Genomic DNA, 27,358 nt, shown 5'->3' with positions numbered 1-27,358 from the left:
GTAAATCCCTTTCCTGCCACTATTATAATGCTGCCCATAGACAGTTACCTGAATGTCATCAGGCTGTCTACGAGACATCAGCCTGATTTTAGAGACCACGGTGCCATGTAGACGTGTGTGTCTCTAGAGAAGCAGGAAATATACCTTGTGTCTTTTGATGTCAGAAATGTTTATTAGTAGCCCCCCAAGTGTTGCTGAGCACTGTGTTTCATTCAGAGATTCATGGGAGCCTCAGCACCAGGACCCCCACTGTTCAAAACTTTTTACATGTCAAAGCATAGGTAAACTCTAATGGCTCCAGCGTTCTGGACTGGTTCCTATTTTTTAATACTGTAAATCTTTATGGGCATATCTCTGGTACACAGCTCTAAAGTCCCGGTAATAGTAATGAGTTAAATAAGAAAGCTCTGGCTACCTGCAGCCACCACTAGGGGGGACTAATGAGCTTACTGCATGCTTTGTATAGATAAATCGGTAAGCTCGCTCTACTGGTGGCTGCAGAAAGCTACAGAATCCCATCATTTACAGGGCAGCTGTCAGGTAGATGTGTACCGATCTGTGTTGGTCCCATGTTCATATGTGCCCGCATTGCTGAGAAAAATGATGTTTGCATTTATGCAGATGAGCCTCTAGGAGCAACTGGGGCGTTACCAGTTACACCTAGAGGCTCTGCTCTCTCTGCAACTGCTGCATCCGCTGCACTTTGATTGACTTTAGCAGAAGTCAGGGCCAGGTGTGATTTACGTTTTCACTGTCTGGTCCTGTCAATCAAAGTGCAGAGGGTGCGGCAGTGGCAGAGAGAGCAGAGCCTCTAGATGTAACGGCAACTCCCCCGTTGCTCCTAGAGGATCATTTGCATATATTAAAGCATCATTGTTCTCAGTAATGTGGACACATTCGAACATGGGACCAACACAGATGCCTTCAGCTGCCAAGTGCACATGTAACAGGTCAGCCAGTGTCATAGGTACAAAACTGCTGACAGATGCCCTTTAACTCTGGCTGTACAGAGGATTTGGAGCTGTGTATTAGAAAGACGGATCTCAGACTGCTATAGAAGTATATTCTGAAATTACTCAGCACAGAATGGGGGAGATGGGTGGTGGCCGTCATTAAATATCTACTTTCAGTTATTAAAGCCATATGTGAAAAGTGCATTAGAGAGTCTACGTACCCCATAGTGGAGATGCCTGGGGCGGCGCGCAGGGTCTTCACGTACATTATTTTCTCTGGGTCTGATTATTACAGCTTCATTCTTAACAGATTGATGGAGAGCCCTGGATTTCCTATCTTCACAACTTGTGAAGGTCTCTCTGGATCTCGGCAGTAGCACCTGACGTGTCATTTCTCCGGTAGAGGTGAATGCTGCTTTTTGGACTCCCTGTACAGTTTTTTGCTTCTGTTCGTGTGAGAATCTGGATTATCTTTACTCACTTCTCCGCCATATAAAATATGCTGGCGCCTCATCATCAGACATCCCATTTGACGACCACATGAAGAAAACTTCATTTTATTAGGTCTTTTTACGTTATCGGGGCAAATTTGCTGATTTGGATTTTGGAGAAGTGCTTTCATCGCCTTAGGCTACTTTCACACTAGCGTTTTAGTTTTCTGGTATTGAGATCCGTTATAGGGGCTCAATACCGGAAAAAAAAGCTTCAGTTTTGTGCCCATTCATTGTCAGTGGGGACAAAACTGAACAGAACGGAATGCTCCAAAATGCGTTCTGTTCGGTTTAGTTGCGTTCCCATACCGGAGAGCAAACTGTAACATGTAGTTTGCTTTCCGTCCTGGGATGTGGAGCAAGACGGATCCGGCATGACCCCCAATGCAAGTCAACAGGGACGGATCCGTGTTCTCTGACACAATAGAAAACGGATCCGTCCCCCATTGACTTTCAATGATGATCATGATGGATCCGTCTTGGCAATATTAAAGATAATACAACCGAATCCGTAACGGAAACGTTTTTGCTGAACCCTGCCGGATCCAGTAAAAACGCTAGTCTGAAAGTAGCCTTAGGGCTCATGCACACTGCCTTTGTTTGGGTCCACATCCGATCCGCATGTTTTTGCGGCTTGGACGCTGACCCATTCACTTCAATGCTCCGTTCCTTGGCCCCTCCAAAAAAAAAAATAGAACATGTCCTATTCTTGTCCGTTTTGCAGACAAGAATAGGCATTTCTATCATTGGCCGCAAATTGCGGAACGCACACGGCTGGCTGGCATCAGTGTTTTGCGGATGTGCAGAACACTGCGCGGTCGTGTGCATGAGCCTTTATCCAGATTATATCTGCTGACAGACTTCAATTAAAGGGATTGTCTAGGATCAAGGTGCTCCCCTCCGATCATTTGCCACACACACAACTGCTGCAGCCAGTCAGTTTCCTTACCTTTGCCCGTTTTTTCTTCATCTTTGGCTGGTTGCCCTTTCATTTAAAGGGGTTTTCAGGGGAGGTAGAATATTCGTGACCGATCTTCAGAATAGGTCATCGATATCTGATCGGTGAGGTCCGACAGCCAGCACCCCTACCAATCAGCCGTTTGAAGATGTCACTGCTCTACAGTGAGCACTGCTGTCTACTCGCATCTTGCCAAGCAGCGTTCAGTATGTCGTATAGTGGCCACGCTTGGTACGGCAGCTCAGTCCCATTCACTTGAATGGCACTAAGCTGTGCCTAGGCCACGTGACCAGTGAATGTGACATCAGGTGACCTAGGAAGAGGCTGCAACGCTCGCCGGAGTGCTGCAGCCTCTTCAAACAGCTGATCAACAGGAATGCTGGAAGTCGAACCACCGCCGATGTGATATTGATGATCTATCCTGAAGGTGGGCCATCAATACAGAACAAATTAATGATAAAATATTTCATTTTGATGCCGGAGTTGGTATATTTCTACTGCATCTGCCCAAAATGGGCTCCAACGTCAGAAGTTGACTCCGACTCCTCAGCCCTGCTCTGCAAAGTAACTCTAAATCGTGCAACAGTTTTTTTTAGTGACCTGAAAAAGAGGCCTAGTTTTCATATCCTAACAAAGCCTCTGTCATGAAATAGAAGAAGTCCTCTGTTACTGCTCCTGGCAGTGAACGGACTACCCATTCTTCATTGTAATAATCGCAGTCTAATCAGTTAAAGCTTCTCCTGCTGACTGATGAGTAAATGGTTAATGATTGTGAGCTGTGAGACAGTCCAGATCAAATGCTCTTTGAACAAAACCTTCAAAGTGTGTCACAGGAATTAGATGTTGAAATCTGAAGGATTTAGTGGCCTTGGAACTCCTTTAAGAGAACTTCCTGATAAAGCACTGAGGCTCCTTGTACACAGATGTCTACACGTCCTGTCGGGCGGTGGCCTCCAAGGTTACAGCTCGTGGATTGTACAATGTTTGCACACGCCAAACAATATGGAGTTTTTGACCTTCCTGATCCACCTGCTCCAGGTCTTTGCTTGTTCTTGTAGACAGAGGCCATGGCATACCAGCAAGGACTGATGTCTATTACACTACGGCACATTTTTTTTTTTTTTCTTTATTAACTTCACTTCCTGTGGACAAAGTCTGCAGAGAACTCTGTGAATATGCACGGTAAAATCCAAAGTGAATCCACATACAGTCCTGATCAAAAGTTTAAGACCACTTGAAAACGTTGTGATGGCAAATGCAAAAATCCTCTCCCTTTTTGAACGTGGTCGGGTTGTTGAACTGCATAAGCAGGGTCTCTCACAGTGCGCCATCGCTGCTGAGGTGGGACGCAGTAAGACAGTCATTTGGAATTTCTTAAATGATCCTGAGGGTTATGGAACAAAAAAGTCAAGGGGAAGAGACCCAAAAAATTTCATCAGCACTGAGCCGGAGGATCCAATTGGCTGTCCGTCACTGGACGATCGTCGACCCAAATTAAGGCCCTTACTAGTGCTGACTGCAGCCCCATAACAATCAGGCGGCATCTGAGACTAAAGGGCTTATATAAAAATAAAAAATAAAAAGTCTTCAAAGACCTAGTCTCCTTGAACGCCACAGAACTGCTCGTTTGGACTCTGCAAGAGAGCACCAAACATGGGACATTCAAAGGTGGAAGAAAGTTTTATTCTCTGAGAGAAAATGTAACCTTGATGGTTTCCAATGTTACTGGCATGACAAGCAGATCCCACCTGAGATGTTTTCTACGCGCCACAGTGGAGGGGGCGCCATAATGGTCTGGGGTGCTTTTTCCTTCAGTGGAACAATGGAGCTTCAGGAGGTGCAGGGGCGTCAAACAGCCGCTGGCTATGTCCAGATGTTGCAGAGAGCATTCCTCATGACTGAGGGCCCTCGTCTGTGTGGTAACGACTGGGTTTTTCAACAGGACAAGGCTACAGTACACAATGCCCGCAGGACAAGGGACTTCTTCTTCCAGGAGAATAACATCACTCTTTTGGCCCATCCTGCGTGTTCCCCTGATCTAAATCCAAATGAGAACCTTTGGGGATGGATGGCAATGGAAGTTTACAAAAATGGACAACAGTTCCAGACAGTAGATGGCCTTCGTGCGGCCGTCTTCACCACTTGGAGAAATGTTCCCACTCACCTCATGGAAACGCTTGCATCAACCATCCTGAAACAAATTTTTGAAGTGATAAACAATAACGGCGGAGCTACTCATTACTGAGTTCCTGTTTGTAAGTTGGATTTCTGTTTTGGGGGGGTTTAGTTTTTTTTTTGGAGGTGTGGTCCTAAACTTTTGATCAGCTGAAAAACAGCCTGTTTCAGTTTATTTGTTGTTTTCATTAAATTGAATGCTCAAAAAATGTTTTGTCTCACTCCCATTTCTTCTTGTTGCATGTTGAAGCTCTACTTGGAACCTTGCTAAGATTCAGCCGTGCTAAATATGATTTTTTGCAATTTTTCAAGTGGTCTTAAACTTTTGATCAGGACTGTATATATTACCATGCAGATTAGGGGTGCACCGAAATTTCGGCGGCCGAAAATATCGGCCGAGAATGCACCTAATCTGTTTCTGCCGATATTTTTACATATCGGCCGGAAATAGCGGGGAGGGACTGGGAGGAGGAGCCGGGGGCCGGTGCGTTCACTGTGCTCCGGCCCCCAGCTCCAGTAGTTATAAAATGTTGTACAATTAATAAGCATTCTATTCATTTGGCCCCCCTCTGCAGTATTACATTCAATACAGCCACATCCTACTCACAGGGCTGTGCTGGCCGGCCGGGCAGACGAGCGGCAGCGTCACGACTGACGTCACATGCCTGCGCCGCCTCCTTCATTCAGAAAGTAGGCCGGGCACATGACGTCAGTCGTGACGCTGCAGCTCCTCTGCCCGGCCGGCCAGCATTAAGATGACAGCCCTGTGAGTATAATGTGGCTGTATTGAATGTAATACTGCAGAGGGGGCCTCATGAATAGAATGCTTATTAATTGTACAACATTTTATAACTACTGGAGCTGGGGCCCGGAGCACAGTGAACGCACCGGCCCCCAGCTCCTCCTCCCAGTCCCTCCCCGCTATTTTGAAATATTTTCAATTAATCTATTAATTGTACAATGGGGGCTGTGGATGGCACTGTTATGGGGTGGGGGTCTGTGGATGGCACTGTTATGGGGTGGGGGTCTGTGGATGGCACTGTTATGGGGTGGGTGGGGGTCTGTGGATGGCACTGTTATGGGGTGGGTGGGGGTCTGTGGATGGCACTGTTATGAGGTGGGGGGGGGTCTGTGGATGGCACTGTTATGAGGGGGGGGGGTCTGTGGATGGCACTGTTATGAGGTGGGGGGGTCTGTGGATGGCACTGTTATGGGGTGGGTGGGTCTGTGGATGGCACTGTTATGGGGTGGGTGGGGGTCTGTGGATGGCACTGTTATGAGGTGGGGGGGTCTGTGGATGGCACTGTATGGGGTGGGTGGGTCTGTGGATGGCACTGTTATGGGGTGGGTGGGGGTCTGTGGATGGCACTGTTATGAGGTGGGGGGGTCTGTGGATGGCACTGTTATGAGGTGGGGGGGTCTGTGGATGGCACTGTTATGGGGTGGGTGGGTCTGTGGATGGCACTGTTATGGGGTGGGTGGGGGTCTGTGGATGGCACTGTTATGGGGTGGGGGGTCTTTTAAAAGTATTTGGGCAAAAAGCCATTTTCGGTTTCGGTTTCGGTCAAGGGGTATCCTGAATTTTCGGTTTCGGACCAGAATTTTCATTTCGGTGCACCCCTAATGCAGATTCTACCACAAGAGTAGGTAACATCCTTTCCCAAATCCAGGAGCAAATCTGTGAAGCGTTCTGCAATCCTCAGCAGCTCCTCAACCCCGAGGATTTTTTTCAACAGTCCCCCATTCTTCAGGCTCGTCTTGTGAACTGAACCATAAAAATTTGCAGTAAAGAGCCACTTTTCTTGATATTTTTGGGGTGCTCAAGCCTGGATAGAGGACAGGGTGTAATATGTCAAAGGATTTGGTTGGGTGAAGCATCTAGTAGCGGTTCTCCAGATGTATAGTATTTGGGTAATATAAGGGTTGGCTCTGGCAGCATCCTGTGTTTTTGTTGTTTTTTTTGTTTGTTTTTTTAACAAACTGCAAAGCCTCTGATCTTGGAAAATTGAATAATTTACAGTATTTAGAAACAGGGATTAAACCTTCATATTTTTCTGACCAAAAGACTAGATCTCTGACTTAGGCCTCATGCACATGACCATTGTTGTGGTCCGCATCCGAGCCGCATTTTTTGCGCCTCAGGTGCTGACCCATTCACTTCAATGGGGCCGCAAAAGATGCGGACAGCACTCCGTGTGCTGTCCGCATCCGTTGCTCCGTAAAAAAATATAACATGTCCTATTATTGTCCGTTTTGCGGACAAGAATAGGCATTTCTACAATGGGCCGCCTGTTCCGTTCCGCAAATTGCGGAAGGCACACGTGCGGGAAAGGCACGATCGTGTGCATGAGGCCTTAAGTTGATCTTCCTCCCTAAGCATTTCAGTAAAAAATGAGATTTCTTATAGTGTGTTATTTGCTTATATGTACTGACCATGAGGGCACTAGAGAAGAAGCCCGATGAGTTGAGTACTGCTTCTTCAGTGCCCACTCATCACATTTGTATAGAACAAGGATGCTCAACCTGTGTGGCCCCCCAGCTGTTGCAAAACTACAACTCCCAGCATGCCCTAATAGCTGTAGACAGTCCAGGCATGCTGGGAATTGTAGTTTTGCAACAGCTGGAGGGCTGCAGATTGGGCATCCCTGGTATAGAAGATGATGATTTAGTCATTATTTAAAGAAATATTAAATTGTTACATTACCTTACTTTTATTGATGGCATTAATTTTTTTCCCGACAGTACGTCTCATAAAGATGGTATTACAGTGAAATTACACATGCAGTTTTTGGTGCAGTTTTCAATGCAGTTTTTTTTCCATCAAAGTCTGGAGTGAATTCAAAGGGAATGCAAAATATAAAGGAAGGACTTAGGCTGAGTTCACACGGGCGAGATTTCCGCGCGGGTGCAATGTGGGAGGTGAACTCATTGCACCCGCACTGAATCCGGCACCATTCATTTCAATGGGGCGGTGTACATGAGCGTTTTTTTTTTCACGCATCACTTCTGCAATGCTTGAAAATTGCAGCTCTATATTCTGCGTTTTTAACGCAGGACAGGCCCCATAGTCACAAGTGAATGGGGCTGAGTGAAAATCGCAAGCATCCGCAAGCAAGTGAGGATGCGGTGGGATTTTCACGCATGGTTGCTAGGTGACAGTCTATTCACTGTATTATTTTCCCTTATAACATGGTTATAAGGGAAAATAATAGCATTCTGAATACAGAATGCTTAGTAGGTGATCAATTGAGGGTTAAAAAAAAAATTAAATATGAACTCTCCTTCTCCTCTTGATCGCGTATTTCCCGGTCTCTTCTTTAATGATGAATTACCGGCTAGGACCTGTGGTGACGTCAGATCACATGGTCCATCACCACGGACCATGTGATTAGAGCATGTGATCTGATGTCACCACAGGTCCTAGCCGGTAATTCATCATTAAAGAAGTAAACAAGAGGCCGGGAACTACGCGATCAAGAGGAGAAGGTGAGTTCATTTTTTTTATTTTATTTTTTTAACCCTCAATTGATCACCTACTAAGCATTCTGTATTCAGAATGCTATTCTTTTCCCTTATAACCATGTTATAAGGGAAAATAATAACATCTACACAACACCGAACCCAAACCTGAACTTTTGTGAAGAAGTTCGGGTCTGGGTACCACAGTCTGTTACACGCGCGTGCAAAACACATTGCACCCGCGCGATAAAAATTGAACATTGGAACGCAATCGCAGTCAAAACTGACTGCAATTGCGTACCTAATCGCGCGGGTTTCCCGCAATACACCGGGACGCATCCGGACACGCCCGTGTGAACCCAGCCTTACACTTCTTGCTGTGTGATTTAGCACCTGGCGTTTAAGGCCTCTATCATAGTTTTTTTTTGAAATTGCAGAAAAAAACTAAACATTGGAGATCTATGAGAGAAAACCACCAGGTAATAAGGGGAAAAAGGCAGAGCATGCTGCGACTTTAAAAAAAAAAAACGCCATTGACCCCAAAACAAATCTCGTGGGTTAAAAAAATGCCTTTTTGTCCTGCATTTAATATTTCCAATAGACTTCCATGCAAAATCTGGATAATTTTATTTGATTTTTTTTTACTAAAAAACGCCGGACAAAAAAAAAAAAGCTGTGTGAGATACCAGCCTAAGGGATCATGCACGCGACAATATGTATTTTGCGGTCCGCAAAACACGGATCCGCAAAAAAAACGGGTGACATCAATATTGCATATCCCTTTTATTTATTTTTTTGGGGGTTGGATCCATTATAACAATGCCTGTCCTTGTCCCCAAACGGACAAGAATAGGAGATGTTCTATTTTTTTTTTTGCGGAATGGACAAGCGGACATACGGAAACGAATGCACACAGAGTAATTTTTTTATTTTTTACGGACCCATTGAAGTGAATGGTACCGCATACGGACCTGTAAAAAAAAAAAACGGAGTGGAAACGGAAAGAATATATGGTCGTGTGTGTGTGTGTATGTATGTGTGTGTGTGTGTGTGTGTGTGTGTATATATATATATATATATATATATATATATATATATATATATATATATATATATATATATATATATATACACAATTTAGTATATGTGTGTATAGTTATATATACAGGTGAAACTCGAAAAATTTGAATATCCTGCAAAAGTCCATTTATTTCAGTAATGCAAATCAAAGGAATTGCATTAATGCAGCTTAAAATTTGAATTTTGTGAAAAGGTTCAATATTCTAGGCTCAAAGTGTCGCACTCTCGTCAGCTAATTAATCCATACCCCCTGAGCAAAGGGTACGTACCTCAAAATTGTGACTTTGGGGTTTCATAAGCTGTAAGCCATAATCATCCAAATTATAACAAATAAAAGCCTGAAATATCTCGCTTTTCATGTAATGAGTCTGTCTCATATGTTGGTTTCACCTTTTATGTTGCATTACTGAAATAAATGAAATTTGCACAATATTCAAATTTTTCAAGTTTCACCTGTAAGTTTCACGTGTGTGTATATGTATATCTATATATAATGATGTAGGATATGTGTGTATAGTAATGTACTTATAATGCCGTTCGTCTTCTCTGATTGCCCCCATTAGGTTTTATTTGACAGCACTATATTTAACATGACACACTTCAATCAGAATGGGATTGAAGGGGGCAATTCTTGTAAAGCAAAAATTGAGGAATAAAATCTTTCTAAAGTGGAGTTTTTTGTGGTGATCCCATCATTTATACATTGTATCCACCCGCACATGGAGAGACAAAGGCGAGCACAGGTAACAGCGAGGCCTGAACAGATGGCAATTAAACGTTGCTGATTTTGAAATTGCTCGTCCAGCCATGTTCCTGTGTCCGTTCTGTGTTTTATTTTCTTATAATTGTAGCAGGGACATGATATGAATTTTTATTCTTCGGGCAGCCTGGGCCGCGCTGAACTTCCATTTAGTATTCAGTATGGAGATTCATTCTGAGCGCTGGACCCCTTTTTTTTTTTTTTCTGATGCAGAATCTGAATGCTGGTGAAGCTGCGACAGCTGTCCACTCCCCATGTGGTGTCCTCCATTGCACCGCCGTACGGATGAATTCTTTTCCTAGTGTTTCAGAAATATTGGCCGCACATGTTTCCCGGTGACACCGCGGTATGCTTGTGCATTCATTACAATTACAGCTACAGTTGGCTCCATATTAAAACATTCGCACCCGGGCCACCCTCCTGGTGACATCGCAGTAGGCTCTGTCCTGTCTGAAGATACAGTTAACTACTGCGGAGGTAGAGCGTGTCCTCCTGCGCTTTGTGTGCTGGTCTTTTGTGTATTCACACGTGCCAGTTTTTTTTTTTTTTTATGATATGCTGCAACTTAAAAAAAAAATATGTGAATGCCATAGGTACATACAGACGTGGACAAAATTGTTGGTACCCTTTGGTCAATGAAAGAAAAAGTCACAATGGTCACAGAAATAACTTTAATCTGACAAAAGTAATAATAAATTAAAATTCTATAAATGTTAACCAATGAAAGTCAGACATTGTTTTTCAACCATGCTTCAACAGAATTATGTAAAAAAATAAACTCATGAAACAGGCATGGACAAAAATGATGGTACCCCTAACTTGATATTTTGTTGCGCAACCTTTTGAGGCAATCACTGCAATCAAACGCTTCCTGTAACTGTCAATGAGACATCTGCACCTCTCAGCAGGTATTTTGGCCCACTCCTCATGAGCAAACTGCTCCAGTTGTGTCCGGTTTGAAGGGTGCCTTTTCCAGACTGCATGTTTCAGCTCCTTCCAAAGATGCTCAATAGGATTGAGGTCAGGGCTCATAGAAGGCCACTTTAGAATAGTCCAATTTTTTCCTCTTAGCCATTCTTGGGTGTTTTTAGCGGTGTGTTTTGGGTCATTGTCCTGTTGCAAGACCCATGACCTGCGACTGAGACCAAGCTTTCTGACACTGGCTAGTACATTTCTCTCTAGAATTCCTTGATAGTCTTGAGATTTCATTGTACCCTGCACAGATTCAAGACACCCTGTGCCAGACGCAGCAAAGCAGCCCCAGAACATAACAGAGCCTCCTCCATGTTTCACAGTAGGGACAGTGTTCTTTTCTTGATATGCTTCATTTTTTCGTCTGTGAACATACAGCTGATGTGCCTTGGCAAAAACTTCGATTTTTGTCTCATCTGTCCACAGGACATTCTCCCAGAAGCTTTGTGGCTTGTCAACATGTAGTTTGGCATATTCCAGTCTTGCTTTTTTATGATTCGTTTTCAACAATGGTGTCCTCCTTGGTCGTCTCCCATGTAGTCCACTTTGGCTCAAACAACGACGGATGGTGCGATCTGACACTGATGTTCCTTGAGCATGAAGTTCACCTTGAATCTCTTTAGAAGTCTTTCTAGGCTCTTTTGTTACCATTCGGATTATCCGTCTCTTAGATTTGTCATCAATTTTCCTCCTGCGGCCACGTCCAGGGAGGTTGGCTACAGTCCCATGGATCTTAAACTTATGAATAATATGTGCAACTGTACTCACAGGAACATCTAGTTGCTTGGAGATGGTCTTATAGCCTTTACCTTTAACATGCTTGTCTATAATTTTCTTTCTGATCTCTTGAGACAGCTCTTTCCTTTGCTTCCTCTGGTCCATGTCGAGTGTGGTACACACCATATCACCAAACAACACAGTGATTACCTGGAGCCATATATATAGGCCCAATGGCTGATTACAAGGTTGTAGACACCTGTGATGCTAATTAGTGGACACACCTTGAATTAACATGTCCCTTTGGTCACATTATGTTCTGTGTTTTCTAGGGGTACCATCATTTTTGTCCATGCCTGTTTCATGAGTTTATTTTTTTACATAATTCTGTTGAAGCATGGTTGAAAAACAATGTCTGACTTTCATTGGTTAACATTTATAGAATTTTAATTTATTATTACTTTTGTCAGATTAAAGTTATTTCTGTGACCATTGTGACTTTTTCTTTCATTGACCAAAGGGTACCAACAATTTTGTCCACGTCTGTACATATTGCGTCCCTGCACCATATTACACTGCTATAATATCTACAATTCTACTGTAGTGAAGTATTTTCATGTCTGATTCTATATCGCTAGTAGAAAAAAAAAGACATTCCATGGTATGGCACTGGAGGTATACAGATGTACGGCGTGTGCCCATACCCTGCTATGGGTGGTGTATTATTACGGCAGCGATCACTCACGTCACTTCCAATTATCTTTCCCAAATGGGGAGATAAGCGGCTGCCAAAGGCTTCTCGAGCAGCAGGTCTCCGGGATGGGGTATGCATAGACAGGTCGGTCCCTGTCCCTGGTTGATCTGAGATCTTCCACAACAGACTTCGTTGTACGAATATTAATCGGACGTTCTTTCTCCTTGTACCTGGCCATTGGTGTGATGAGGGTCGTCCTGCAAATCCCAAAATTCTTCACAATGCTGTAATGGTAAAATGAAAACTCTATTCATAGTCTATCACCTGTACGTCAATGTGACTCTCAACAAGTAGATTTGACCCAGACTGCAAAGGGGGTACGTTTTGAATACCGTTTTCGAGTATAGAAGCGGCCTTTTAAATGATCAATAGAACAATTTTCGACAGTTCTAATAATTAACATTAGATCACGGTAAAGGAGTTTTCGTTTTTTTTTTTTCTCAATGATATCTTGCCCACAGTGTAAAACAAGGGTTCCCAACCTGCAGCTATTAGGGCATGCTGGGAGTTGTAGTTTTGCAACACCTGGAAGGCCGCAGGTTGAGCATCCCTGGTGTAAAGTCTTACAAAAATTGCATTATAATGATTATTATAATTTTTTACCTTACTGGGTGAACGCTGTGCTCCCCTGTCTATACTTCTGGGTTCACTTGCCATATATTGGGCGCATTATCCTCATCCGGTTTAAAACCCACATTGTAGGGGGTTGCGCATGCGCAGTCAGGCTTCCTCAGGCGCTGTGAGCTGTCTGCACCTGCGTCTGAGTAGCCCGCAAAAACTGCGTGCCCAATATACTGTTCGTTAACCCGCCGGTGCCCGCACACAGAGTTGGGCTGGCCATAGACTGTATTGGCGGTGTTTTGTGCTGCACTACAGTAATGTAGGCCCGTCTCTGCCTACTTGTGTTATCCAGCCTTCTGTCAATTAGGACCCGCCTACAACATGGGGACACTTTTTTTTTTTTTTTTTTTTTTCCAGGGCCAGCTTAGGCTCCCGGTCCGCCCATGCCAAGTGCAACACTCACCCGGTAAGGTAAAAAAAAAATGCAATGTAATGCAATTCTTGTAAGACTCCCCACTGTGGTCGAGATAACACCTCTTTAAGGCCTCATTCACCTGCCGGTATTTTTCACAGCACACTGACCCATTCTTTTTTTTACAGATCCATTTCACAAAAAAGAACATGTCCTATTCTGGTCTGTTGTGCGGACGGGAATAGACTTTTTTTTGTATGGCTGGCCCGAAGGTGTAAGGACACTGTCGTGTGCACGAGGCCTTGCGCTTAGTGTGGAAAAGCGCACAGCTGACGGTAAATGTACTCCCGTTGGGCTCCATTGTCCTCTGCTTGGCCAGTATATGCTGGTATACTAGAAAGATAAAAGGAAGGAACAGTGTAGACTACGCTACTCCATTGAACTGTAAATACACCCCATGGTTTGTTTTTTTTTTGTTTTTTTTACATTGTGACCCTACGGACAGGATATCCCTCTGTGTACCAATACAATGGGATATGTTGCAGCTCTCCATCAAAGGTATCAATCGCCTTAAAGCACATGGTAATTTGCTCTAGGAATGCATTTTTCTTTGTGCTCATTGTAATCATGGTGGAAATTAAATTGGATGGATATATATAATTTTAATATATATATATTTTTTTTTTTATCTGATCTGGAGTCCAGGAGGCCTTTTAAACTTTGTGCGGCTGTGATATGCGGGTGGATTATAATGCAGGCAGCCCAATAACTGCAAATATATTTGAGGTTTTTTCAGATTGAAAGAACAAAGGGTGACGTAGGCCCGAAACAGAATGATTGATACGATCCTGCCTGCGATTGGCCATTATTTCCGGACTCTTAAGCGGCAGGTTGTATTTATGCTAATTTTCTCGGCTTCGGGGAGCATTGCTGATAGCAGAACAAAGTGAATAAAAGTAGTTTGCTTTGCAAATGAATGCAAATGGCGGAGCCTTTCGGGAAGCCCTTTAACAGGGGCAGTGCTCTTTGATTATGAGTGAAGCTGCCATTTGGACATGGTGAAAAGAGCACGCTTGAACCATTGATTAGGGGAGACAGTGAAAGAAGTCAGGGAAGGGCCCCGTTAAGCTGGCAGTGCGGCAGGCGGATGTCAGCGTAGTTACAGCACAGTGGGAGAATGACAGGGTGGATTAGTGTCAGGGAGAAGCTTTGCTGTAGCTTGGGAGATAGTCCCTGGGGTCACTCACCTCTGACTGTTGTTCTGTGCTGATGGCTAGGTAATGAAAGTGCTTGATGCATGGCCGTTCATTATCGGAGAGGGTGATTAGACGAGGTACTTATCTGAAAAGGTTATGCTTTTCAATAACTCTGCCTTTATTGTCCTTTTCAGACACATATGGGTTCACGTAATGTTGCAGCTGCAAGAACGAAAAAAAAAAGTGGAATAAAAATGCAGATGTAGCAGAGTTGGGCGGGTGCAGCGGAGCCTCGTTTGCCATTTAGTTCCAGAAATAATGTAATGTGTTAAGACAGAAATGCTGCACTTATTACTGCATGGCCAAGTGCCCCCTAAAGGGCAGATCATTGGACAACAACCATAAAGGATTGTCTGTGTGAACAGGGAATGTGCTGCCGACAGTGATGTAGATGAAAAGCTGCAAAGTCCTGCTTCCGCAGTGTATCTGTCAGATTTCAGTGCGGAAATGCTCTTTGGAAAAGGTGAAATCCGAGGCGGAGATCTGCTGCCTAAACCGATATGCTGTGGATTTAAAATCTGTACATCTCGCATTATGGGTGGACTTCAGAGCAGAAATGTTCTGCAGCGTGAGGAGGAGACTGGCCAGCTCTGGTAGTTAGCTCCTATCGGGGGGATAACTTCTAACGATTAGATCGGTGAGGGTCCTGTCCCCTCGCAGCATGGGGCGGCAGGTTGGGGATGTGCACTGCTGTTCCGTTTATCATGGGAGTTCCGGAGACAACCGCGTACAGCGCTCAGCTATTGCAGGGCCTCTGTAGGGTGTGGGGGTCCCCTTTGTCATGATCTGTGGGGGTCCCAGCAATTCAACCCTCACCGATCTTAGTTATTTCCTATCCTGCGGATAGAGGATAACTTGTAACATCTGGAATACCCCTTTTAAAATCTCATCCACCTGTAAACAGTTTGGGATTTTCCACAGTTTGGAAAAACCACAGCATCTGTGCCACGTGTGGCCGTACCCTAGGAATTGACTGGCATTCCAGCTCTGCTGCATCGGAACGTTCACAAAATGACTGAAACTGTGCAGGGCCGGCTTTGTGTGTATGTGGGTCACAGTTGGCCCGCTGTCTATCCTCTCTTCAGCGTGAGAAGCATAGACCCTCAGGAGCCCACCTCTGACCCAGGGTGATGAGCCCTTGGTGCAGACGCCGGCCCTGAAAGTACTTATCGGCTGATGATGTCGGAGGTGCTATATGTGGGGTGTATCAGGTGCACGTTTGTATCTTGCGCTGTTATACATTTAGTATTGATCTTGAGTCTTCTTCCATAGCTGAACTGTCACGTCTTTCTCTCTCACAGGCCCCTGAATGGTCAGAAGACGACCTGAGCCAGCTGACGAGGAGCATGGGCAAGTTCCCTGGGGGGACCCCTGGCCGATGGGATAAGATTGCACACGAATTGGGTCGATCAGTGGCAGACGTGAGTTGATTTCGGTTTGCAATGTACAGTAAGTGATAAACCAAACAAGACAGGAAGGAGAAGGGGCGGCCGAGAATGAAGCCTGACACGGTCTTTTCAAAGTGACCGCAATCCTTTTAGGTCCTGGAAGTGAAGCATTAACTGCAGCGAGAAGCAGATGTGTGCACGTCCCCGCTCTACAATTAACAGATGTAACTGATCAGCTGTACAGGGATTTCACTACTACTGTAACCTGAGCGCAGAAAAACAACGCCGATTAGACGGCTGAAGTAACCCTTCCAGGTCCGGAGCAGAAAGGACCTGTTTTTCTCAATAATATCTTTCAAACAAAACCTTAATATACCATATGTTCTTAAGATGACCACAGACCAGAGTGAGCGGTTATTGCTAGGTCTACGGTACTAGAACACATGGACCCAACAGATGCAGTTTTGCTCCAGGACTCGGTTTGGTCCTTATTGATTATCCAATCATAACATTTATTCAGTCATCACGGAAGAAAAGGCGTTAGCGGCAATGCACAGGAGTGATATCTGCAAAGAGTGGTAACCAGATCCGTCCCAGCATCCTGGCCTGTATCAGCCGGTGTCTTTAGTCCTCTCCCACCACACCAGATTGATAGGATGTGCCCTTAAAGTAGTTTTCCAGGACTCCTTAGGATAGGTCACCAATATCGAATCTTTGGGGGTCCGACACCTAGCACCCTCACCGATCATCTGTTACTACCAGTCACCAAAAACCGTACAGTAGATGAAAGCACAAGGTTCTGTCCACTGTGTCGTGGTCATGCCGGGGTAATGCAGGTAAGCTCGTGTCCTGCAGTGCTCGGGAAGCACACGGCGGATGGAGCCTTCCACCCTCTGCATAGTCTGTAGCGTCAGCAGCTGCCGGGGGCAGATTGGGAAATCGGTGGCCCTGGAAAAAATCCTAGAAGTGGCCATATGTTGTAGGTGGAGCCAAACTTGCTGAAGGTGTGGCCAAACCAAGTAGACGGGGTTTTATGCAGGGCAATCTAGATTTTATTGATGCTATCTTGGAATATCCTTTTAAAAAAAAATTTATTCCGTTTTTTTGGGGAGATAAAGCAACAAAAGAATGGTGAATCCGCAGTTAAGATTTTTTTATATATTTTTTTCATTATGGAGTTCTCAGTACGGAATAGATACGATTATTTTTTAATGGTGCAGGCATTTTGTGTGCGCAACAATGACAATAATTTTTATTTTATTAATATGGGGAAAGAGGCTGATTAGAATTTTTATACATTTTTTATTGTTTTATAGTTTTAAAAACTTTTTTCACCCTAGGTGACTAACATGCAACCTTTTGATCGCTGCTCCCATAGACTGTACATGTATAGTGGAGGCCGGGAAGGGGTTAAAATAAATAATTCCCCCATATAACTAGGGCATTGAGCATTATAATAGTGATTGAGAACACACCTGTGTATTTAAAAACTTTTATTCCCCTTTTATCCAAATTGTCACTGGCAGGTCGCACCAGGGACCCTCTGTATGAGAGACAAAAGACTTGCTGGCTGAGCCACAGGCTAGACCGCTTAGAGTGGAATTTCTCTAACTCAAAACCGTTACAGTATTCCTGTACAATGCATCTCTGTATTGGGACACTGGGATAACGGCAAAAGTCCAATTTATTTAGTAATCACAAAAATGTATTGGAGCAAAATAATTAAATATATATACACCCCAGGTTTTAAAGGGATTCTGTCACCTCTTTTTACCCTATAGAGATGCGGACATGCACGGCTAGATCGCCGCTAGCATGTCCGCAATATACCGGTCCCATATCTGAGTGGTTTTAATAAGTGTAAAAAATTATTTTGTATATATGTAAATCAGCCGGGTAAGGAGCCCAAGGGGCTGCACTAACCGTTCTGGAGCCCAGCCACGCGCCCCTGTGAAGGAGCCCAGCACCGCCTGTATCCAGGAATCTCATTCTTGATCACGAAGTCAGATTGCCATAATCTCGCGGTGCGTGAGCTCATGCATGCGCAGTTACTTCCCTGAGGCTGATGCCAGCACAGGGAAGGAACACTATGCCGGCACTGCGCATCACGAGATTACGACAATCTGACTTCGTGATCAAGGAGGAGAGTCCTGGTTACAGGCGGTGCTGGTCTCCTTCACAGGGGTGCATGGATGGGCTCCAGAACGGTTAGTGCAGCCCCTTGGGCTCCTTACCAGGCTAATTATTTTTTTTTTTTTTTTTGAGAGAGCTAAAATATGTTTGTTGTAATTTCTTTTGCTCTATTACATTTTTCTGATTATTAAATAAATTTGGCTTATATTGTTATCCCAATTCCCTGGTATACAGAGATGTGTCTGTAGATACCAGTGCATTGTACATTCATACTAATGAAGGTTTTTAGTTAGAGAAATTCTCCTCCTAGACAGCGGCGTGCTCTGTAGCACAGCTGCTAAAGCTTCCGTCTCTGAAGTAGAACATTGTGAGTTGGAATCCCTCTTGTAACCGTTTAAAAGTAGAGACAGAAAACCTTTTAAATATACGGGGTATCCTCATACGCTGCCAGAATGAGAGCGGTGTTTGGGGATACCCCAAGGATTACATATATATATTATATATATAATATATAAATATATATATATATGCACAGGGCTGCAACATAACAAAATGTGAATGCGTTGTATGTATCTATCCGTCTAGCTTGCATCTATCTCGTATCTAGTTGGGACTCTGCCAAATCTGGTGCTCAGTAGGAATAGTTCTGTGTGACAAGTACGGGAAGAGGCTGTTGGTTACGTGAAGATATCAGGATTATTATTTTTTTACACTTGACCCCTCGGTGGCTAGAAGAGACTCGAAGACCTGTAATACAGATGTTGCACATGCTTTCATCTCGGCACCTGTTATGTGATAAATCTGCCAACTGCATGTTTTTGTATTTCTGTCGTAATTGGACAGTACCGTAATGAAGTGTCATCGTTTGCCCTTCTAGATCACGAACCCTTAGGAACAGATGTTCCCTCCTACAAGTAATTGCTTCCCCACTTTGCATAGAATCTGCTTGCACCTTATTAACTTAAGATATTGGTCACTTCGAACAGATGCATAACTATTTCTTGCGTTTCCATTCCAGAAGGGGTTAATTGGGTTTGTGTCTCTAAATTATAAAGAGAAGGCAGATTGTGATTGCTGTAATCGTAGTTCCTGCCTGTTGACCTGGTTACCTGTAGCCCGGTCTCCCCAATCAGCTAATTCACATCTGTTCCTTGACCCATTTTCCGCGCTCAGCGTGTAGCCCCGGGCTTACTAGCCCTCGCCGCTCCTCAAGAACAATCCACCCAGTTTATTTCCCCCCGTCCAGTGTCTCCTTACACAAATAACTAGGCGCTCGCTGCCTTAAACACTCTGCTGCATGAACGCACGATGTGGGCTTTAATAAGTTTGTGTTGTTATAATTTACACATTTCCTACGGATGGTGGTGTCTTTATGATGACATTCCTTTAGGAAGACGGTAAGATCTGGTCTGGGCTCTTAAAAAGGTTCTAGTGTGGCCATTTTATCCTACTTGATAAGATTATTTTACATATTTGTAAGTAATAGGTATGTAGAAAAGGTGTTCTATGCTGGTAATAGCGGACGTGTCGGGTCTCTCCCTGTATACAAATGCACTCAGGAAAATCTGTCAATTACTGTGTATGAGCGAGAACTGGGAATTACAGGCTTTCTCTAGGTGGTGTTTGGGGAAGCAGGACTCTGTGTGAATAGGAGTTGCAGGACTCACAGGCTTTCTGTGTCAGCGGGAGAATCGGGTCTCACAGGCTTTCTCAGTGTAAATGGGGGTGGCAGGACTCACAGGCTTTCTCTATGCGTAGGCGGCAGGTAGCCAGAACTTGAAAGCTTTCTGGTGGTAGGATAAGCAGGACTCATAGGCTATTACTATGAGTGGAAGGGGAAAACAGAACTCACAAGCTTTCTTTGTGTGTTGTGGGATAAGCAGGACTCGCAGGCTTTCTCTGTGTAAATGGGGGTAGCAGGACTCGCAGGCTTTCTCTGTGTGAATGGGGGTAGCAAGGACTTGCAGGCTTTCTCTGTGTGAATGGGGGTAGCAGGACTCGCAGGCTTTCTCTGTGTGAATGGGGGTAGCAGGACTCGCAGGCTTTCTCTGTGTGAATGGGGGTAGCAGGACTCGCAGGCTTTCTCTGTGTGAATGGGGGTAGCAGGACTCGCAGGCTTTCTCTGTGTGAATGGGGGTAGCAGGACTCGCAGGCTTTCTCTGTGTGAATGGGGGTAGCAGGACTCGCAGGCTTTCTCTGTGTGAATGGGGGTAGCAGGACTCGCAGGCTTTCTCTGTGTGAATGGGGGTAGCAGGACTCGCAGGCTTTCTCTGTGTGAATGGGGGTAGCAGGACTCGCAGGCTTTCTCTGTGTGAATGGGGGTAGCAGGACTCGCAGGCTTTCTCTGTGTGAATGGGGGTAGCAGGACTCGCAGGCTTTCTCTGTGTGAATGGGGGTAGCAGGACTCGCAGGCTTTCTCTATGCGAATGGGGGTAGCAGGACTCGCAGGCTTTCTCTATGCGAATGGGGGTAGCAGGACTCGCAGGCTTTCTCTATGCGTAGGCGGCAGGTAGCAGGACTCAGAAGCTTTCTCTATGCGTAGGCGGCAGGTGGCAGGACTCACAGGCTTTCTCTATGCGTAGGCGGCAGGTGGCAGGACTCACAGGCTTTCTCTATGCGTAGGCGGCAGGTAGCAGGACTCACAGGCTTTTCTCTCTGTGGAGAGGGGATAGCAGGAGTCTCAGGCTTTCGGCTGGTAGAAGAAGCAGGAAGCAATGACTTGCTCTATGAGGTGGTGGGATAAGCAGCTGGACTCACAGGCTATTACTATGAGTGGGTAGGGAAAATAGGACTTGCAAGCTTTCATTGTGTCTTGCGGGATAAGCAGGACTCAGGCTTTCTCAGTGGCTCCTGGCAGCAATTAACCATCTATTAAAATGAAAATACTAAAGTTACTGAAAAATATATGCCCCCTTCCCCTATGCTTGTAAGGACCTAGACAGACTCTTATGCAGATGAGCCACCATGTAAGCAATGAAGGGGACAGAGCGATTGCTGGAGCGCCATGTCCCCTTAACTGTTCTAATTGATAAGTGTCCAGAGCATTGAAACCCCCAAATAAATACTTCCAATGATTGGGAACTACATTTTGACACCTAATCTATTATACAGCTAGACCAGAGTACAGTGGTCCCTCAAGTTACAATGTTAGGCTACTTTCACACTAGCGTTCGATCGGATCCGTTCTGAACGGATCCGATCATAATAATGCAGACGGAGGCTCCGTTCAGAACGGATCCGTCTGCATTATATTGGCATATAAAAGCTAAGTGTGAAAATAGCCTCGGACGGATCCGTCCAGACTTTCAATGTAAAGTCAATGGGGGACGGATCCGCCTGAAGATTGAGCCATATTGTGGCATCTTCAAACGGATCCGTCCCCATTGACTTACATTGTAAGTCTGGACGGATCCGCACGCCTCAAGCAGCGTTCAGCTGTCCGCCTGTCCGTGCGGAGGCGAGCGGAGCGGAGGCTGAACGCCGCCAGACTGATGCAGTCTGAGCGGATCCGCTCCATTCAGACTGCATCAGGGCTGGACGGCTGCGTTCGGGTCCGCTCGTGAGCCCCTTCAAACGGAGCTCACGAGCGGACCGACGAACGCTAGTGTGAAAGTAGCCTTAATTGGTTCCAGGACAACCATTGTATGATGAAACCATTGCAAACTGAGTAATGGGTTCCAAAGCCCCAAAATGTCATCAAAGATGAGAGAAAATGAAGATTTAGGAAAAGTAAGCAGATAACGAAGACAGAATAAACAAGTCCTTGCATATAACAGTCAGGAATGGCTGCTAACGAGCAACTAATCCAGCTAGTTTACCATAGAAGTGACCTTGATTGCTTGGATCTGAGACATTGTCTGTTGAGTCTAGTTTCAACTTACGGTGGGTCAGAAAAGACCATTGTATGTTGAAATATTGTATCCTGAGGCCGTTGTACCTTGAGGGATCTCTGTATCACTTTGTATAGATGTACAACATGGTGGGGCAGTGGACATCACTGTTTCGTTGCAGACATGGGGGTCTGAGTTTTAGTCTAGCTGGGCAACGTGTGAATGTAGTTTGCATTTCTCCTTTGTAAATGGGAGTTTTCTGTGGGGACCTCAGTGGGAGGTAAAGGGCCCCCATGATAGACACAGACAGGTTTGAGTTCATTCTCAGTACAGTATAAGTAGTAATAAATCTAAAAGGCAGCATTTCATGAAAGGTGTATGAAGAACATGTAGTGATAGGTTGAGGCTTAAGCAGGCGCTTATTAAACCTATTGTACATAAAACTGTGCTCCATGAGGCTGGCTTCATGATACTATTATGGTCTAGGGGTCCCCAGCTTTACGGGGGGGGGGGGGGTGCTTGCTAGTTTACATGGCGGGAGCTGTTAACCCCTCAAAGCCGTGACTTTTTTTTAATTCACATAGTCATATGAGGGCTTCTATTTTTGCCGGGCAAGTTTTTTTTTTTTTTTTTTTTTTTATGACACCATTTAATTGACCACATCTTGTAATGGAAAATGCGGAACAATTGTTGTTTTTTTTGGGGGGGGTTTCTTTTTACTGTGTGTCAAAAAGTGACATGTCAGGATTATTCTCTGACCCACAGTACTATTACAGAAATACAGTTTTTTTTTTTATATAGTTTTTATTATGTTTTACTGCTAAAAAAAAAAACTTTGAAAAAATAAAAAAAATTCTTTGCATCGGCATATTTTGACAGCCATCTTTTCGTCTAGGTAGCGTGAGTGAGGGCTTGTTTTTTAGAGGGGCGAGCTGTAGTTTTTATTGGTGCTGTTGGGGTACGTACAAGTTTTTGATCACATTTTGTTCAGATTTTTTTTGTGGGGCAAAGTGACCAAAAAATAGCAGTTGCACTTTTTTTTCTTGTTACGGCAATCACTGTGGAAAAATATTATTATTCAGGCATTTTTCGGACATAGTAATACCAATTGTTTGTTTTTATATGTAAAAGTGGAAAAGAGGGTGATATGAATTTTTTAAATATTTTTTGTAAAAAAAATAAAATAAATTTTAAATGTTGTTTACTGTAATTTTCTTCTTCGTTTGTACCATGGCTTTTCAGGCAGCCTACTATGACAGACCTGGGAGCCTTCACAAGGCTGCAGGCTGTCATAGAAAACTATCAGAGCTCCACAACATCACCATGAGGGCACTAACAAAGAGAGCCCTCTGTCTGACCCCTGATATGTCACTGTCTAATCCCATTCATTGTGAAGGGGTGCCGGCTGTATTCTACAGCCAGCACTCGCTTAGTATGGAGCGGAACCCTGTGAGCCCACTCCATACATGCCCTGCCCACTAATATATCTGTCACGTGTCCTTAAAGGTTCTTCGGACGAGGAGAACATAGATCTCCACCTTAGGCTTCATGGACATTGCTGTGTCCATATTTTTATGTGCAAATTACAGGTACCCGCTGTGTGCATTCTGCATTTTTCTTACTGCCATCAGTAGAATTAACTATCCTCCTCAATATGGACCATGGGACATGTTCTCTTAAGGGGTTGTCATCAGGATAGGTCCAAAGCCAGCTGTTTGAAGACGAGGAGACGATCCATGCGAGCCCTGTTTCTTATTCATTACACTACACGTTGTCTCCCCTTTTAGCGGCGGTGTAGTGTAATGGAGCAAGTACTTGTCATTGCACTGAACTTCCGAGACGACGGGCAGTGTAATGAGCAGAAAGTAGCTCTCACTTAGAGCGCCGTCTCCTCTTCAGCTGATTGACATGTGTCGTTCCCCCGTCAATTAGATATTGATAAGTCCTCAATATAAATGGCAGGACAACCCCATTAATTTGCAGAACGGCCACACAGACCTGCAAGTAAATACAGGGGTGCATGCCCCCATAGAAAGAAATGGGTCAGTGTGCTAAATGCAGATGGCTTACGGCTGAAGAATACAGTCATGCGCGTGAGGCCTTATGGATGAACATACTTGAACGCCGCGATCTGAAGGATTGCAGCTTGATTCTATATTGGGAGGTTAAGACTCCAAACATGTGTTTATTTCGTACATACTCTAGCACCCCCCCATTATTCTCCCATTTGTAGGGGTCTCTTGTTATGTTGTGAGTGGAGCTGATGGAAGAAGGAACAATATGTGAATCATTACGTGTTCGTACAGTGGCCACACACACTCATGGCACGGGTAAAATGTTTACAATGTTAATTTATAGCTTTCACCATATGATTTTTGTAACCACAAAGGCCACTTAAATAGTAAAAAATAACAGGAAACACAAACTGTCTGGCATGCAAAACAGGCCGTAATGTGATTATTAGCTGCAGGTTTTTTAAATTAAAGGCCACAAATTCTCGGGTTTCCTACTTGTGAAGTAGTACGCCTCCCGGGCCCGAGAGGATGTAAACCGATTCTGCCTCTCTCTGTGGTTACTAATCTCCTGCATTCAGGTTGCGATAGCAGACTGATAGGGGATTTGCCTGCTGCCTGGAAAAGGGCTCAGGTAGGCAGGAAAACAACAGACAGGTGGATAGATTTAAGACGACTTTCTTAATTACCGGCCAGCCTTGCCATGTGAGCAGAAGTGCTCAGCTAGATAAATTGTCCCTCTTGTCTCCAAAGAGAAATCGTAGAAGTTAATTTAAGAAACACCAAACCGTTCGCATTATACAGAAATGTGACATTTGCATTATGTTTCCCCTCCGAGCCGCCTTTCTGCGGCAGTTGTAAAGTTGTTTTCCCCCCTTTCTTTATAGCCGTTGTAGACAATGGCTACATCTTGTATTACAGGAAGGTATACGGAGGTTTTACAGCTCAGGGGCAGTGTTTCTGGGAGATGTACGTGAAAATCCCGTGGTCCTGACCTTGTTGGGGCTCAGAATTGTCTCCTGGAACCGCATTATTATAATCCAGCTCTAGATTAAATGTTGGCTGTATAGGGTCCGCAGTGCTGGAGCCTTAAAGGTCGTCCTATCACACAAGAAGACACTGGTATCATAAATAGGTGGGGGCAATAAAAAAGGGTGGTCCCCCCCGCCGGGGAGTACTGCTCTGTAAGAGGACAAATGTGAGAAAAAGGGGCAGTAACGTGTTACTATCATAAATAGGTGGGGGCCTAAGATTTTTGCATCAGAGCCCAAATTTTTTAAATTACGGCTCTGCTCTAGAAATGTTCTGGATGGTTTATGCAGCTCCCTTTTATTGAGCGAAGGATTTGGCCAGGATTTAGTGTGAGTGGATTTATGTGGAATATTGGGATTTAATATGTAGAAGACGTCAGAATGCTCAAAAAAAGGAAAAATTCATTTGATTGCTGTGGATCATAAATATTTGAGCATTTAACGCCTTCCTGAGAGGTTTAATGTCTGCCCATGACTCCAGGTAACTCCTACCATTACCATCATGGCTATACTATAGGACAGTGATGGAGAACCTTTTACAGACCGAGAGTGCCCAAACTGTAACACAAAACCCACTTATTTATCTCAAAGTGCTAACACATCAATTCAACCTGAATACTACAGTCCAATCTAGTGTATCTTCCATGTACTTTATCATGTAGCTATAATAGCTGCCTGCATTCAGTGCGCTGCCTGTGCCGTTCATAGCGCGCCCTGTGCTGATAAATGGCAGGAAAAGTCTAAGGCATATTGGGACACCAAAGACTTTTTCTAAAGTGCGGGTGCCACAGAAAGGGCTCAGAGTGCCGCCTCTGGCACCCGTGACCTAGGATCACCACCGCTGCTATCGGGGGTAATCTAGAAGATTAACCCCATAAGGACCCGCGCCGTACATGTACGGCGCTGGTGGACGTGACTTAAAGGGAACCTGTCACCAGGATTTTGGGTATAGAGCTGAGGACATCGGGTTGCTAGATGGCCGCTAGCACATCCGCAATATCCAGTCCCCATAGCTCTGTGTGCTTTTATTGTGTAAAAATAAATAAAAAAAACTATTTGATACATATGCAAATTAACCTGAGATGAGTCCTGTACTACAGATTAGTCAGGGACAGGAGTCATCTCAGGTTAATTTGCATATGTATCAAATAGTTTTTTTTTTTTACACAATACAAGCACACGGATGGCGTCCGTGTGCGTTCCGCAATTTGCGGAACGGTCCGGACAGCCATTAATATAACTGCCTATTCTTGTCCGCAAAACGGACAAGAATAGAACAGGTTATTTTTTTTGCGGACCACGGAACGGAGCAACGGATGCTGCAAGCACATGGAATGCTGTCCGCATCTTTTGCGGCCCCATTGAAGTGAATGGGTCCTCATCCGAGCCACAAATGCTGTGGCTCGGATGCGGACCAAAACAGCGGTCGTGTGCATGAGGGCTTAGATTTGTGAACAATATTTGAGAGTAATGGGTCTTTTGTGCATGTAGAAAATGTTTCAGATCTTTGAGTTCAGCTCATGCAAAATGGGAGCAAAACCGAAATTGTTGCGTTTTATATTTTAGTTCAGTTTATTTTAGGAGGTATCGCTATCTGTTTTAAAAGCGGAGAAATTGAAAGTTAGAAAATGGTGAATTTGTAGTAAATTTGGTATTTGTTTTATAAATAAAAATGAAATATTTTGACTCAAATTTACCACCGTCATAAAGTACAATATGTGACGAGAAAACAATCTCAGAAAGGCTTGGATAAGTAAAAGCGTTTGAAAAGTTATCACCATGTCAGATTTGAAAAAAAAAAAATGGCCTGGTCCTTAAGGTGAAAAATGGCAGGGTCCTAAAGGGGTTAAAGGGAGTCTTTCACCTAAAATGACCATTATACACCACAAACATGATGATATCCATTACATTCCCCATATTATAATCTTACCTTTCATATTGCTGTCCGTCGCCTATTCTCTCTTAAAAACGCTTTTAATCCATATGCTAAATAGGTTCTGAAGGTGCCCAGGGGCGGCGTTTATGCGGCCGGTGCCCAGGCTCCACGGCGCTGTTCAAATCAAACCCCTCCCCTTTCACCCCTCTGGCCCGCCCTCGGTTCTTCAGATACCATCCTCCAGTCAATGACAAATCCGGCGCCTGCGCACTCCATTACTCACTAGGGCAGAGGCAGCAGAGCGTTTAATGCGCATGCGCCGGCCCGTACATCCCGATCTAGCCGGCGGAAGTAAACTGCCAAAATATCGGGATGTACGGGCCGGCGCATGCGCATTAAACGCTCTGCTGCCTCTGCCCTAGTGAGTAATGGAGTGCGCAGGCGCAGGATCTGTCATTGACTGGAGGATGGTATCTGAAGAACCGAGGGCGGGCCAGAGGGGTGAAAGGGGAGGGGTTTGATTTGAACAGCGCCGTGGAG

At 44.6% G+C, this 27,358-nt stretch overlaps 1 protein-coding gene across 1 annotated transcript in view; it reads left to right on the top strand.

Moving 5' to 3' along the window:
• DNAJC1 (DnaJ heat shock protein family (Hsp40) member C1) overlaps positions 1 to 27,358 on the top strand; it is a 121,185-nt gene that overhangs the window by 78,268 nt on the left and 15,559 nt on the right. Inside the window, exon 9 of the mRNA XM_044295096.1 lies at positions 15,850 to 15,969. Coding sequence (XP_044151031.1) covers positions 15,850 to 15,969 — 120 coding nt within the window. The remainder of the gene's footprint in view (positions 1 to 15,849; positions 15,970 to 27,358) is intronic.

Source organism: Bufo gargarizans, chromosome 5 (assembly GCF_014858855.1).
Source record: "Bufo gargarizans isolate SCDJY-AF-19 chromosome 5, ASM1485885v1, whole genome shotgun sequence".
NCBI lineage: Eukaryota > Metazoa > Chordata > Amphibia > Anura > Bufonidae > Bufo > Bufo gargarizans.
This window is presented reverse-complemented; position numbering and strand designations above follow the sequence as displayed.